This window comes from Rattus rattus, chromosome 10 (genome assembly GCF_011064425.1).
Source record: "Rattus rattus isolate New Zealand chromosome 10, Rrattus_CSIRO_v1, whole genome shotgun sequence".
Taxonomy (NCBI): domain Eukaryota; kingdom Metazoa; phylum Chordata; class Mammalia; order Rodentia; family Muridae; genus Rattus; species Rattus rattus.
Window position 1 is genome coordinate 70,141,078 of NC_046163.1, and position 13,192 is coordinate 70,154,269.

The window sequence follows — 13,192 nt, forward strand, 5'->3', positions numbered from 1 at the left end:
GATCCTAATTGGGGTCCTGAGAACAAATGCACCCAGAAACAGGCAGACCTTGTACTAGTGGAAGCTCCTTAGTAGTCATCTCTGGACTGGGGCAGCCCTACCAGTTTGCTCCTATGTTCTGAAAACTCCAGAGTTTCTCACCTTGATGTGGAAAAATCTGGAGAAAATGCAGTGTGGCACTGGCGTTACTGTAATGCTGTATAATGTGACCAGGAAATGGAGTTTTCTTTACCATAAGGCTTACTTCTCTTATTCTTCCTCAAACAATGAGGGCCAAACACAGTGTCTTGAAGTGTGTGTGTGTGTGTGTGTGTGTGTGTGTGTGTGTGTGTGTGTGCATGTGCCTGCCTGTGTGCAAGTGCATGCATGCATATGTGCATGTGCCTGCCCTGTGCATGTGCGTGCACATGTGTGTATACATGAGCATACAAAAGCTCAGATATTGTTATTCCTCACAAACCATCCATCTTGTATTGTTGAGTTAGGGTCTCTCTGTGTCCATTTTGTTTTTTTGAGATAGGGTCTCTCTGTGTCCTGGAACTCACTAAGGAGCTGAAGCTGGCAGGTCGGAGTCCAGAGTCCCCACTGCCACTCACTGCCTCCCAGTACTGGGGCTGCAAGTGCACACTACCATACCTGATGGGGGTTTTGTTTGTTTTTTAACCTCGATTCTAGGGATTGAACCAAGGTCTGTGTGCTTTGCACTTTACTGATTGGTCCATGTCCCTTGCCAATGGAGGATTGCTTGATCATGTTTAAATCCGTAGAACTATTCAACAGTTTGTTTTGCTCAGGAGATGGAACCCTTTGAAAACCTATACAAAATAGTCGGCCTCAGCACATTGCCTAGGTCTACAAATGGTGAGCAGCCAGCCGCTATACCGTCAGGGAATCAGGACAGCCTAGTGCAGAGCACTGATGAGCAGTTAAGCAGAGGACACTGTGTCAGAGCCACTGAGTCTCACTCTGTAACCGGGGGAGAGGTGGCCCATGCTCTTTACATGGTTCTCAGCAAGGGAGTTTAAGTGTGGTCGTTAAATCCATCAAATGGTTTAAGGCATATCTAAGTGGACAATCCGTGTCTAAGGGCAAAAGGTTCAAAGGTCAGCAGATGAACATCTGGAGACCCCTCCAGAGCCAAAAAGAGAGGAAAATATTGTTCCAGTCAGGTTTCTAAACTTCCTATTCTTGCAAGTAATTACTTTCAATATTTGATGGAATTTAAAAAAAATTTGCCTGGGAATTTGGAACAGTGGGAGTAGGGGACTGTCACCATCACACTTCATGATGGTTCACATCTTCCTGACATGTTCTACATCATCTGACATGTAAATATACCACCACATACATATTCTTAAACACCGTTTATTTATGGTAAAGGTGATTTTCTTACTAGTAAACATGGACACAGATACTGCTTGAGTAACCCAGACTCAGCTGGAGGACTGTGTCCACTCATACTTTAGGGGCACATAGGCAGTGTCTCCCAATTACAGTCATGGTTCAGAAGCCAGGAAGGACAGACAGCATGGATACTGCTCTTGGAATTTAGAGACAAGAGAAAGCAAAGTGCTCACAGTGGTGAGGGGATCAAACTTGAGGGACTCTCCCCTGCTTCCCATAACAAGATTCCTGTTGTGAAAGGAGAGATGTAAGGTACTTAATATAACTGGGGAAGACAGGTTTATCAAAAATCTATTTTGAGATAAGAGTATTGGTATCTAGGAACTAAGAATATGACCTTTTCAATAACTAAGATAAACATTTTAAACTCACATCTCTGGGGATATGACTTTTCTACCTTCTGTAGACTTGTTTGTTAAATCAGATACAGACAAGGACAGTGCAGACAGTGAGGTCCAAACCATGGCTTTTCCTTCCACTGCTCACTGCTGCTCTCTGGTTCCTGCCCTCACATCTTCCATGTGGTAAGTTCAATTCCACTCCAAAAACAATGTGAGATCTGAATGAGTGATGACCTGAAGTAGCGCACCAGAGGCGACAGACTCTAAGGTGTCTGCACTCACGGCTCTGTTACAACAGACAGGACACCTCAAATCTAAAGGGTGTCCTTAAGATACCAAAGTGCTAGTTTCCTGTTCCATTTCCTTTCGGTTATTCATGGGCTAGATTTACCATCCTTACATTTTATCAATGGTCGAACCTACTTTATCAATGGTGAAGTCTTCTGCTTCATGAATGATTCTCCTTTTGGGCTCGTAGCTATCAGATAAATCTAAAAAGGCAATTCTAGATTTGTAGCTTCGTTTCTCTTAAAAGGATCAATAGTACAAAGTGTATAAGAGACAGCAACTTTCAACACGGGCCCAGCCCTAGGACACAGGGCCTCTGCTGCCTGTTTTAGAGGCCACAGCAGGGAACGTGAAAGCGGACATCTTAAGCTGACACCTTGTTAACATTTTGCCTTTTTACTTTTCTGAAATAGCATTAAGATCAGAGAGCCGAATCTTCTAAGCACTAGGATATGAGTATACTTCTGAGGTAGACTAAAACAACAGTAAGCAGTACACACCACATTCCACACTGCTACCATGCTGTGTTTCTGTTTTTCAGAGGCTAGTCAATAATTGTTGCCTCCCATGAAAAAGGCCACGCACAGGGAGAAACAGGAAAAGACCCATTCCTACTGTCACTAGTGATGCCCCACTGAACACAGCAGAACTAGAATGGGCACAGGGAAGAAACAGAAGCACACAGATTCCTGCCACACCTGACTGACCCTTGCTTCCACTTTGCAGGAGGGAAGAAAAGAAGGGAAAAGCTTAAACTGTCAGCAAGCGGCTGGTAACAACAGGAAAGGTGTGATATGCTATTAGAACCCTAGTAGCAACTTACTAGCAAGGTCTGCACATTAAACAGACACTACAGATAGGCACACACCTCAACCAGAGAGGCGGGGGCACTGGGCACCACTGCAGTACACTGTTTTTAAGATAGGCTTCAGGGTTGTTATGTCCATGTGTGGGCATATTGGACAAAACAGCACCTTTTAGTCCTTTAGACACAAATGGATACATATTGTTTCAATTTATGTACTAAGAATAGAAACAAAATGGCCAAACAACAATTCTAAATAATTTTTAGTTTAAAGAACTAAAACTGAGGCATTAATACATTATTTTAGAAGGACCTTAAAAAAGAAAAAAAAAAAGACCCAAGAACAAGCATATGTCCACTCAAACTGCTGTTAGAGTAATTTGTTTAAAGGTAACTTTTCTAAATGTGCATCACAGAGCTGGCCACGCCTCGGCAGGGAGGGGCTGTGACTCAGTGCGGACGCTGTCCTCTAGCTGCCTGTGCACACTCAGCTCAGGCTGCGTGCAGGAGTCTCACTACGGCCCCTTCTTCCAGTGCAGCTCTGTACGGTGGGACCAAGCTATTCCATTTGGAAGACTCTGCCCCTGAGAGCAGTTCAGCACGCTATTAAATCTCAAGCGCTGTGTGGAGAAAGATTACTCCAGATTTCCCTTGGACATTCTCTTCAGAGAGTCCTTTGCTGGAATAGCATCTCTCACGGTCTGGAATTAACAGGCTAACCAAACACTGCAGAGCAGGGGTCAGTCCTTATCAGGCAACACCGTGGTGGCTTTGCGTGAATAAAAGGCAGGCCTGCTCAAACTCTTGGCAGAGTTCTAAGCTACAGCTCCAAATACACATGATGCAGCCTCTCACAAAGAGAAGGATGAGTGCGTGGGGATATTATAAACTCTGTGCTCATGCTTCCTTGGAGCCCCACTCTCAGAGCAGTCAACTCCAGTAAGAAAGCTCTTCCCACTCAACACAACGAGGGCTCATAAAGCAACCAGCAGACCGCGTTTAATTCACACAGCGAATTCTGCAGAGAGTGCGTCTTAAGGAGAAGCAGAATCCTGAACAGAAATATACAATTTGCCCTTGAGCAGATCAGAACAGAAGAAGACCCACGTTTACAGCGTTCCCCATTTGACCACGGGTACAGCCGCTGAGTGTTCCACAAACTGCACCAGACGTGGGAGCACATGCTCAGTGTCTATGGTCCCTTAAAGGGACCCGGTGGTCTATCTCTTTGTAGAAAATGGCACACTGAAAGCCCATAGTTAAAAGAGTTTCGTTCACCTCACACGTATAGAGGAATTAGACAGATGAAAACCTCGGAGTTTATGTTCATAAGCACTCATCGGTGCGACAGAGGCGCCCCGGAGCTTTGCCACAGAGCACCAGGTGACTGGCTGTGCTCCTCAGGACCCTAAATGCAGATTCAGTCGGCCACACCCAGAAACACAACACATAATCCCTGGTCACCAGGATGGTGCGGCGACCACTGCTAGAGGAGGGAGGGCTGTGGCAGGCGCCTTGCATGACAGTCAGTCGTAATGAACAACAGTAACCGCTTATCTTTAGTATACCTTGCACTGCTAGAAGCTGCTCCTCTGTGGTCCAACGGGCATTAATTTTCTGATTTGACTACAAAATTAAAAAGAAGTTTCCTAATGAGGATATGAAGACAGACATTTTTCCAACTTGCTTTTTAAAAACTTTTCACCACATCATAGACATGAGACTAATATGCTGAGTCACGGGGGTTCCATTTTCAGGAGGATTAAACGCATCTTGAGTTACCTTTTATCCACACAGAGAGGTAATGAAAGAGAACTGCACCCACGTGGGAGGCCGCACAATTTCCCACTTACGGTGTTCCTCCTTCCTACCACGGGTGCTGGTTTTAGCCAGGTCTTAACGTTTAAGATATCGTGTTCTTTAGAGAGGGTCTGTGTGACTCTTACATTGTTTCACTTCACATTAAGTAAAACCATGATTTTCCCTACAATAGTTGTACAAATTAGACTAAAGTGGAGGATAAACCCAAGTCCTAAAGCACGTCTTTAATTTCTGAAGCAGGAAATGAACCACTGATAAGACTTTTTTTCTTTAAATCCCAGGACTTCCTAATGTTTCTTCCAAAATCACTGTTAAAAATCCTACCTTATCAATAACGTAACCACATTTCAGTAGTTCAAACCAATGACAAATAAACTGAGGGCCATTACAAGCAGAGGATAGAGCCGGTGTACCAGTTCACAGATGATCACAGGAGACATTGTTGCGGGAGAGCAAGCTGGCACAGTGCTTGGACATACTGGGGAGGGGCAGGCAGTATCCTTTGAGAAGGAGCACCGGCTCTCACCTCTGGGTAGCACCAATGAAAAGAGGTTCACACCTCCTTATAAAGTATTCAGAAGGAAGAAGCAACTTCAAAGTCAGAAACCAAATTTTGAAAGGATGGAAGAAAAAGCTTTAAAGATCTAGAGTGAGGAAAACCAAAATCAGAAATATAAGTGACTGAGTTCCAGGAGGCAAGAGGGACGACGGCAGCTGGGGTGAGCAGAGAATCAGCGGCGGAGACTCAGAGCCGCATGGAGGCAGAGGACAGGCTCACACAGATGCAGGAGTAAGAGGTCGCCTGATCAGCTGGGGCTCAGGGCCTTACTTCCAGCAACTTGGAAGTTCTAAACCAATGCTCCAGACCAGCTTAGACAACATGGTAGGATCCTATCTCAAAATGAAATGCACAAAGAGGGCCGGGGACGCGGACCAGATCGTGTGTGGGAATTTCAATTCCCAGCACTCTCTCCTCAGTGAAAAGGACTCAGTACAACAAACTGGGCACTGAGGTGCCCAAGCACATTCACAGGAAGACAGCGGCACAGAGGAAGGGCAGGCGCTGAGCTGGTGACCAAAGGAGCTTACTGGATTCCTGGAGATCTGTACTAGGGCCATTTAAAATGTGTTCAAATATTTCAGAGTTAATAGTGAAAAAAATAAAGGGTCCATTGTAAGTTAACTGACCTAGAAAACAGGAGCATTATAAACTCGTTCAATCTTTTTATGAAATGAAGTATTTATTACATCGTGTGATGATGCATGCCTGTGCCGTGCACGTTTGTGGATATGTGGAGATCTGAGAACGGCTCTGTAGGGCTGGGTGTCTCCTCCCACCTTTATATGAGTTTCAGAGCTCAGAAGCCCCTTTATCGGATCAGCCCTCCTGAGGGCCCGTCTCAGGCCGAGATCTCTGTGCTCTCACTGCCTCTGGCATTGCTCTTCTGACCACAGAATCGAGTGGCAGCCTTTGTTGTTGAGACTCACGTGGTCAAAGCACGGGCTTTGCGCTTTGGAAGCATCACGTGGTCATCACATGGGGCGTGCTCTTTGGAGGTTTCAAGGCTTTTCTCAAGCCCTTTAACTGTGTGCTGCTCAGATTTCTTCTCCAAGTGCTTGGCTGTCTTTGTTTCCAACTGTAGCTCTGGCTGTCAACAACTCTGTAGATGACAGAAGCCATCCTTTTGCACGGATGTCATCGAGCTTTTCCTCTGTCTACAGTGTCATGTGGTGTGTGCTGTATTTGATTTTATTAACCATAGGAATGGACACGCTCAGGCAGCGCTGTGATGGTCTGGACAGACAGCAACTGGGGCTAGTGGAGAGAGTGAGCACATCCTTGTTGGTGAGCTTCCCCTTGTGTGTGCCCATCCTGGGACTCTCTTACACAAACAGTAACACTCTCTTCACAAATCGCTCTGAGTAAGAACTATAAACAGAGAGATAACACCTAGGTCAATGATAGCTGATTGGCGACCACTAAATCTGCAAAGCCAAAACTCAAGGTAAAAGTATCGTGAAAAGGGAACAAAAATTAAACGGAAATATGTACGCTATAAAAATGCACTGTCGCCTAAGCCTTGGAAGTGTCTGAAAAGCACGGTCCATGTGCAGAGAATCCTGAGCCAAGTTCTCCCAGCGACTCCGCAGGACTTGAAGTAAAGCTGGTCAGAGTCAATGAGAACAAGGTGGTAAGCTTGCATCAGCCTAACAGGCGACAGCTGGGGGGTGGGACGGAGTGAGAGGATGCGCAGTGGGGCGACTCTAACCTGGATAGGATGCTCCTGCCTGGACAGCTGGCAGAAGGCCGTGCGTGCGGCTGAGACGCCACAAGTTGAGAAATGCTTCTGTGGGAGATGGCGAGAGGCGAAGCAAGGATGATCTCTGTTTGTGATACACTAAAATGAAGGCACTAGGACGCCGAGGTATATATGCTCAGGTTCCGCGTGGACCAAAATACAATATTTATGTATCCAAACCAGTTTGGAAGGTTTGAAAAGATTTTTTTTTTTTAAATTTTGTTTTGTTTTGTTTTTTATAAAACAATGGAGTCATTCATACATTTCCTAAATGTGAAGTTCTTATATTAGGCTTTATGCTTTTTTAAAAAAGTGGTATATGTTCCTCCTGAATGACTCCTATGTCCACACACATCCAGAAGCACCGGAGCAGAGCACTAACATTTTAGCTGAACTCAAATGTGGCTGTTGGATGGACTTGGACGAATGTTGCACTAAGAATGGGTCACACTCCAAAGGGACACACCGGAGTTGTGTGAAAGCTAAAGTAACTGAAGAAATGGGCCTCAGTTTCCAGGGCGTGAATGTTCTCCCTGGTTATATACCCAGTAATGCAGCCAGGAGGAACCGCAGCACTGCTGTGTGTGTGTGTGTGTGTGTGTCGGGGGGGCTACCACTGCTCGCTCCTGCTGCCCTCCACTTCCTTGACTGGTTGAACAATGTTCATTTTAATATTTCTATGATGTAACTGTAACAGTGAAGGGGTGAGATTAATGTATCTCTGGGAGGAAAAGGACACATGAGTGTAAGGACTTAGACCATGTCCGTGTACACGTGTGTGTGAAAGCTACTGCTGAGCAGACAAAGGAAGGAGAGGAGGAGCTGCACGTCTCAGCAGCCAAGGAGAAGGGACAGGAGAAGGAACCATCCAAAGACAGGACAGGGAGGGGCCAGGGAACCCGGGGTTTCAACTTGTAGGGTCTGGTCTTCAAGCAACAAGTTAATAGCCTTTAAACTGCAGCTCTGTTGGGAAACTATAGAAAGGAGATGCTGAAACCGGTTAGGATTAAATATGTCTGACAAAATGGAGACAGGGAAGAAGGGGGAGACCGAAGAGAAATAGAGCAAGGTATTTTAACGTATAGGAGCCCCTTATCTTACTGATTCACGTTCTCACAAACCCCCAGAAACTTTAAAATATAGAAAGGACAACTAGAATATGACTTGTGATCAAAAGCTAAACTCTGCAGTTGTCTTAGCAAATGGAATGACCTTATTTTAAAAGTAACTCAACAGAATAAGACAGTAACAAAATAGCAGGTCTCCGCAGGCAGACTAAACACTGGAGCTTGCTGAGTGTCCTCCCTGCTAAGTCTTCACTGCTTCTCCATTTTGCCAGTGGTAAGTTTGTATAATTGCACAAGAGCTGGAAAGAGCTACCATGTTAAACTTTCTGCTCAAGGCTAGAAACTTGAGTATCCATCTTAAAGGCTGCAAGCAACCGCCCAGGATGCAGTCCCAGTGACACCCCTCTTTAGAGATTCCTCTTCTCCCTTCCCAGCTCCACCCTTTCGCTGCCTCCACCTATCTCCCATTCATAAACCAAACACCTCCTCCACCCAATACACATTTTCAAGACGATACATGCATTTCTAACTCTGAGATGGATTATCTCATTCTCATTCCTATGGTTGTTAACCTATTCTGTCCACTTGTCCACTTCTTACTGTACACCCCTCACATGCCCAGCATTATAGTGGCAAGGATTTTTTTTCCCATCATGTCACCATCTCATCACCTACTCTCCATATTGAGGAAGCTGCATGGCTTTCCTGTAGCTAATGTAAGGCATACTTCTTCCCAGTTTCACAGAAAACCTTGCAGCCTGGCCCTGCCTTACAGTCTCTAGAGCATCCTTAGTTATGGTTCTCATACCCTGTGTTCGCTCTTCTCTGCTTCTAACACCGCCTTTCTAGGCAGACAAGATCCTTGACAAGTTATGTTTTAGATTTCCACTGAATATCAGTGTCAGCTCACCTGCTGGTTGGCTGTACCTTTCTGCTCTGGTTCATTTGAATGTACTGTCCCTCCCTCTATGGCTGTTACCTTCTTGTCCGCTCTGTGAACTTTATGTCTGCACCAATCCCCTTTATTCTTCTCCTCAAAGAAGCTCTTTCCAGACTACCCAGCCAAAATGAATAGAGCCCAGCTGTCTTCCTAGAGCATTTGTTTCTAAGTGTACACTTCCATGAGTTTATCATATGACATCTAGACTACAAGTGTTTTCTAAGCAGGCAGGGGAAGAATCACCTTCTCTTTATGTGCTGTCCTCCTCCCTCCCTCCCTCCCTCCCCTCCCTCCCTCCCTCCATCCCTCCCTCCCTCCCTCCCCTCTTCTTCCCTCCGCACTCTCACAATGCCTAAATGCTGATTACATAGAAGAGTTAATTAATATATAGTTGTGGAAGTGAATGTACTTTCCTCATCAAATGTTACTTCCTCGCCAAATGAACGGTAACACTCCTTGGTTGTGCTGAGCACTGTGTTCAGTGATGTAATTACTCCAGAGGTTACTCACATCTTGGACTAGGTGAAGTCTGACACACCAGTGAAGGATCATCCTTCACTGTCTTTCCTGTGACACAATCATTATTTCAGAATAGATTGCCCTGTCCTGGAAGCAGCAGAGTATGATAAACAGACACGCACTGGGGGGACTTCCTGGCACTTGATGTTCTTCAAGTCACATGAGATCCTTAAATCACCTGAGTGACACCCAGACCCCGGCGAACCCGTATTCAAGGCTAAGATATTGATGATTCCATTCTGCTTACTGTTCTTATATCAAAAGATATAATGAACGTTTGATAAGTCCTATCCCAGTGGCTGGCTTAAAATGTGAGAATCCATCAAACAGTGCTAATCTAGGACACTGTCTGAAGTCTATAGTAGCATGATGCACACTGACCAATTGGGTGTAAAGTCCGAGCTGCAGGAGACATAACTATTTACCCTTTGGTGATCTTGACTAAGTCAGTCACCTCCCTGAGCCCAGGTCTCTCTTGTGCAGCTGCTGTACCTGCTTCAGCTGCCTGTCTGTAGAGATCAGAACCCGCACACAGGTAAAACAAGCTGTTTACAGCACTGTCAGATCTTTGTGATGAGTCAAACTGTCCTGGAATACTATGCAAACTTTAAGGCTAGAATTAACTTTTCTTTGAAGATTTGGTACTTTTTCTGTAAAATTATATGGGCTTACTTTTTTTGTGAGAAAAAAATGTCGATTATAAGTTATTCAGCCTTTCCTCACCTCCTCAGAAATTTTATTAGAACAGCTCCCAGAAACTCTACTTCGTTTAGATTTTCAAACATTGTTTTGTTGTTGAATCCTATGTCTGTGGGTGCACTGCCTGCATGTATGTCTGTGTACCATGCCTGGTGCCCGTGGAGTCCGGAAGACAGCATCAGACAGCATCAGATCCTTTGGAACTGTAACCGGAGTTGTAGATGGTGGCTAGCTACCATGTGGGTGCTGGAAATTAAATCCAGGTTCTTTGCAAGAACAGCCAGTGCTCTTAACTGCTGAGCCATTTCCCTAGCCTCTAAATATTCAAACTTTTAGCACAATTCTTCCTAGATTGTTTTTAATAACACGTTATTGATTTGTTTATTCAGTGTGGGGCATGCATATGCCACGTGCGAAAGTCAGAGGACAATTTTCAACAATCGGTTCTCTCTCCATCACAGGGGTCGTGGGGATCAAGTTGAGGTTGTCAGCACTGACAGCATGTACTCCTTCCACCTCACCCACCAAATTCTTTTTTGAGACAGGATCTCTCTGTAGCCCTGGCTGTCCCTCTGGCCTCTGCATCCCAAGTGCTGATATAAAAGGGGTGTGTCCCTGTGCCTGGAACCCGCCATACTTTTAATACCTACTGCATTCAGAATTTTTAAATTACGAAGCTGTTAGTATTTAAAATTTTTGCCATATATATATTCAGTATATGATTAAATGCAAAATTACATGACCAATTCAAACTTGCAACAATATAGGGAAATAAAATGCTTTCTATTATGATCAATGTTGCTAGAATGTATTCAGTTTACTTATGGGGCTTCTTTACTTATGAGCTATTGATCTAGGCATTTTCACTGTTTCCCATGACCTAACCTTGATATGGGAGCACTGTTTCTGCAGCCCTGTTGTGGGGAGTACTGTTTCTGCAGTCCTGAGTGGGAGCACTGTTTCTGCAGCCCTGTTGTGGGGAGTACTGTTTCTGCAGTCCTGATGTGGGAGCACTGTTTCTGCAGTCCTGGTGTGGGGAGCACTGTTTCTGCAGCCCTGTTGTGGGGAGTACTGTTTCTGCAGCCCTGTTGTGGGGAGTACTGTTTCTGCAGCCCTGTTGTGGGGAGCACTGTTTCTGCAGCCCTGATGTGGGAGCACTGTTTCTGCAGCCCTGTTGTGGGGAGTACTGTTTCTGCAGCCCTGTTGTGGGGAGTACTGTTTCTGCAGCCCTGTTGTGGGGAGCACTGTTTCTGCAGCCCTGATGTGGGGAGCACTGTTTCTGTAGCCCTGATGTGGGAACACTGTTTCTGCAGTCCTGATGTGGGGAGCACTGTTTCTGTAGCCCTGATGTGGGAACACTGTTTCTGTAGCCCTGATGTGGGAACACTGTTTCTGTAGCCCTGATGTGGGAACACTGTTTCTGTAGCCCTGATGTGGGAACACTGTTTCTGTAGCCCTGATGTGGGAACACTGTTTCTGTAGCCCTGATGTGGGAACACTGTTTCTGCAGTCCTGATGTGGGGAGCACTGTTTCTGTAGCCCTGATGTGGGAACACTGTTTCTGCAGTCCTGATGTGGGGAGCACTGTTTCTGCAGTCCTGATGTGGGAACACTGTTTCTGCAGTCCTGATGTGGGAACACTGTTTCTGCAGTCCTGATGTGGGGAGCACTGTTTCTGCAGTCCTGATGTGGGAGACACTGTTTCTGCAGCCTTTTGTGGGAGCACTGTTTCTGCAGCCCTGATGTGGGGAGCACTGTTTCTGCAGTCCTGATGTGGGAACACTGTTTCTGCAGTCCTGATGTGGGGAGCACTGTTTCTGCAGTCCTGATGTGGGGAGCACTGTTTCTGCAGTCCTTCTGCAGTCCTGATGTGGGGAGCACTGTTTCTGCAGTCCTGATGTGGGGAGCACTGTTTCTGCAGTCCTGATGTGGGAACACTGTTTCTGCAGTCCTGATGTGGGGAGCACTGTTTCTGCAGTCCTGATGTGGGGAGCACTGTTTCTGCAGTCCTGATGTGGGGAGCACTGTTTCTGTAGCCCTGATGTGGGAACACTGTTTCTGCAGTCCTGATGTGGGGAGCACTGTTTCTGCAGTCCTGATGTGGGAACACTGTTTCTGCACACTACTCTGTTGCTTCCCCATCTCCCTCATCTCATCTGTAGCTATTAAACCAGATACAGGAAGCACAGAGGGGCCCCACATGCAACTATTTGATCACAATATACAGAGAAAGGCAAATCCAGAATATGAATTGTAACTCGGGAGTCTTTAGAAAAAAAAATCAAAGATTTTACAGCAGAAACTTTTATGAAAGGACTTGATTGGATTTTAGGGACATTTAAGTTTTCCTACAGTTCACAGAACTGTTTCCCACGATCACAGAAACAAAACCCAAATAAGCCTGAAGATGGGTGATATGTACCTTTATACCTGAGATTTTGTATTTTCAGGTAGAATGTAAGAGAATAAATACACACAGTAAAATCCTCATTGAAGTTTGAGCCCAAAACAAGTGTCTTAAAATAAGATTTTGTTTAAGAAAAACCCCTTGTGATTTATTCCTGTAGTGTTACCAATTCACACAGGTGGAAAAGGGCTTTGAACAAATACTGCTTATGCCCAGATGTGTACCAGCCTTCCCATGGGCTATGCACTGTGCCCTCTTTTACTGCTGAGGGCAGGGGAGATGGATTAGTTTAAATATGGAAACATCAGTCAAGACTTGAAAGGCCAATTGTGTAGATGAAAAACTAGGGATGACCAATTGTCCATGTTGCGAAACCTTCCAAAGGGACCAGCGTAGACCCCAAGACTGGGCAACCCCAAAGCACAGGTGTTTAATTACATGCATCTCAGATCATACCTCAGGCGGTTTGAACTCTTCAATTCCACCTTCCATTTTCTGCTTAAGCGCACTGTTTACTTGCTTAGCATTCTGAACCTTCACAAAACGACAAAACGTGAGTCAGATCGTGCACTTAGTAAATTCTTATGAGTACTGTGTAAGT

General features: G+C 45.3%; 1 protein-coding gene across 1 annotated transcript in view; it reads right to left on the bottom strand.

The window, feature by feature from the left end:
• Positions 1-13,192, bottom strand: part of Rcor3 (REST corepressor 3) — a 39,974-nt gene that overhangs the window by 5,196 nt on the left and 21,586 nt on the right. Inside the window, 2 exon segments of the mRNA XM_032914596.1 lie at positions 4,407-4,464; positions 13,048-13,125. Coding sequence (XP_032770487.1) covers positions 4,407-4,464; positions 13,048-13,125 — 136 coding nt within the window.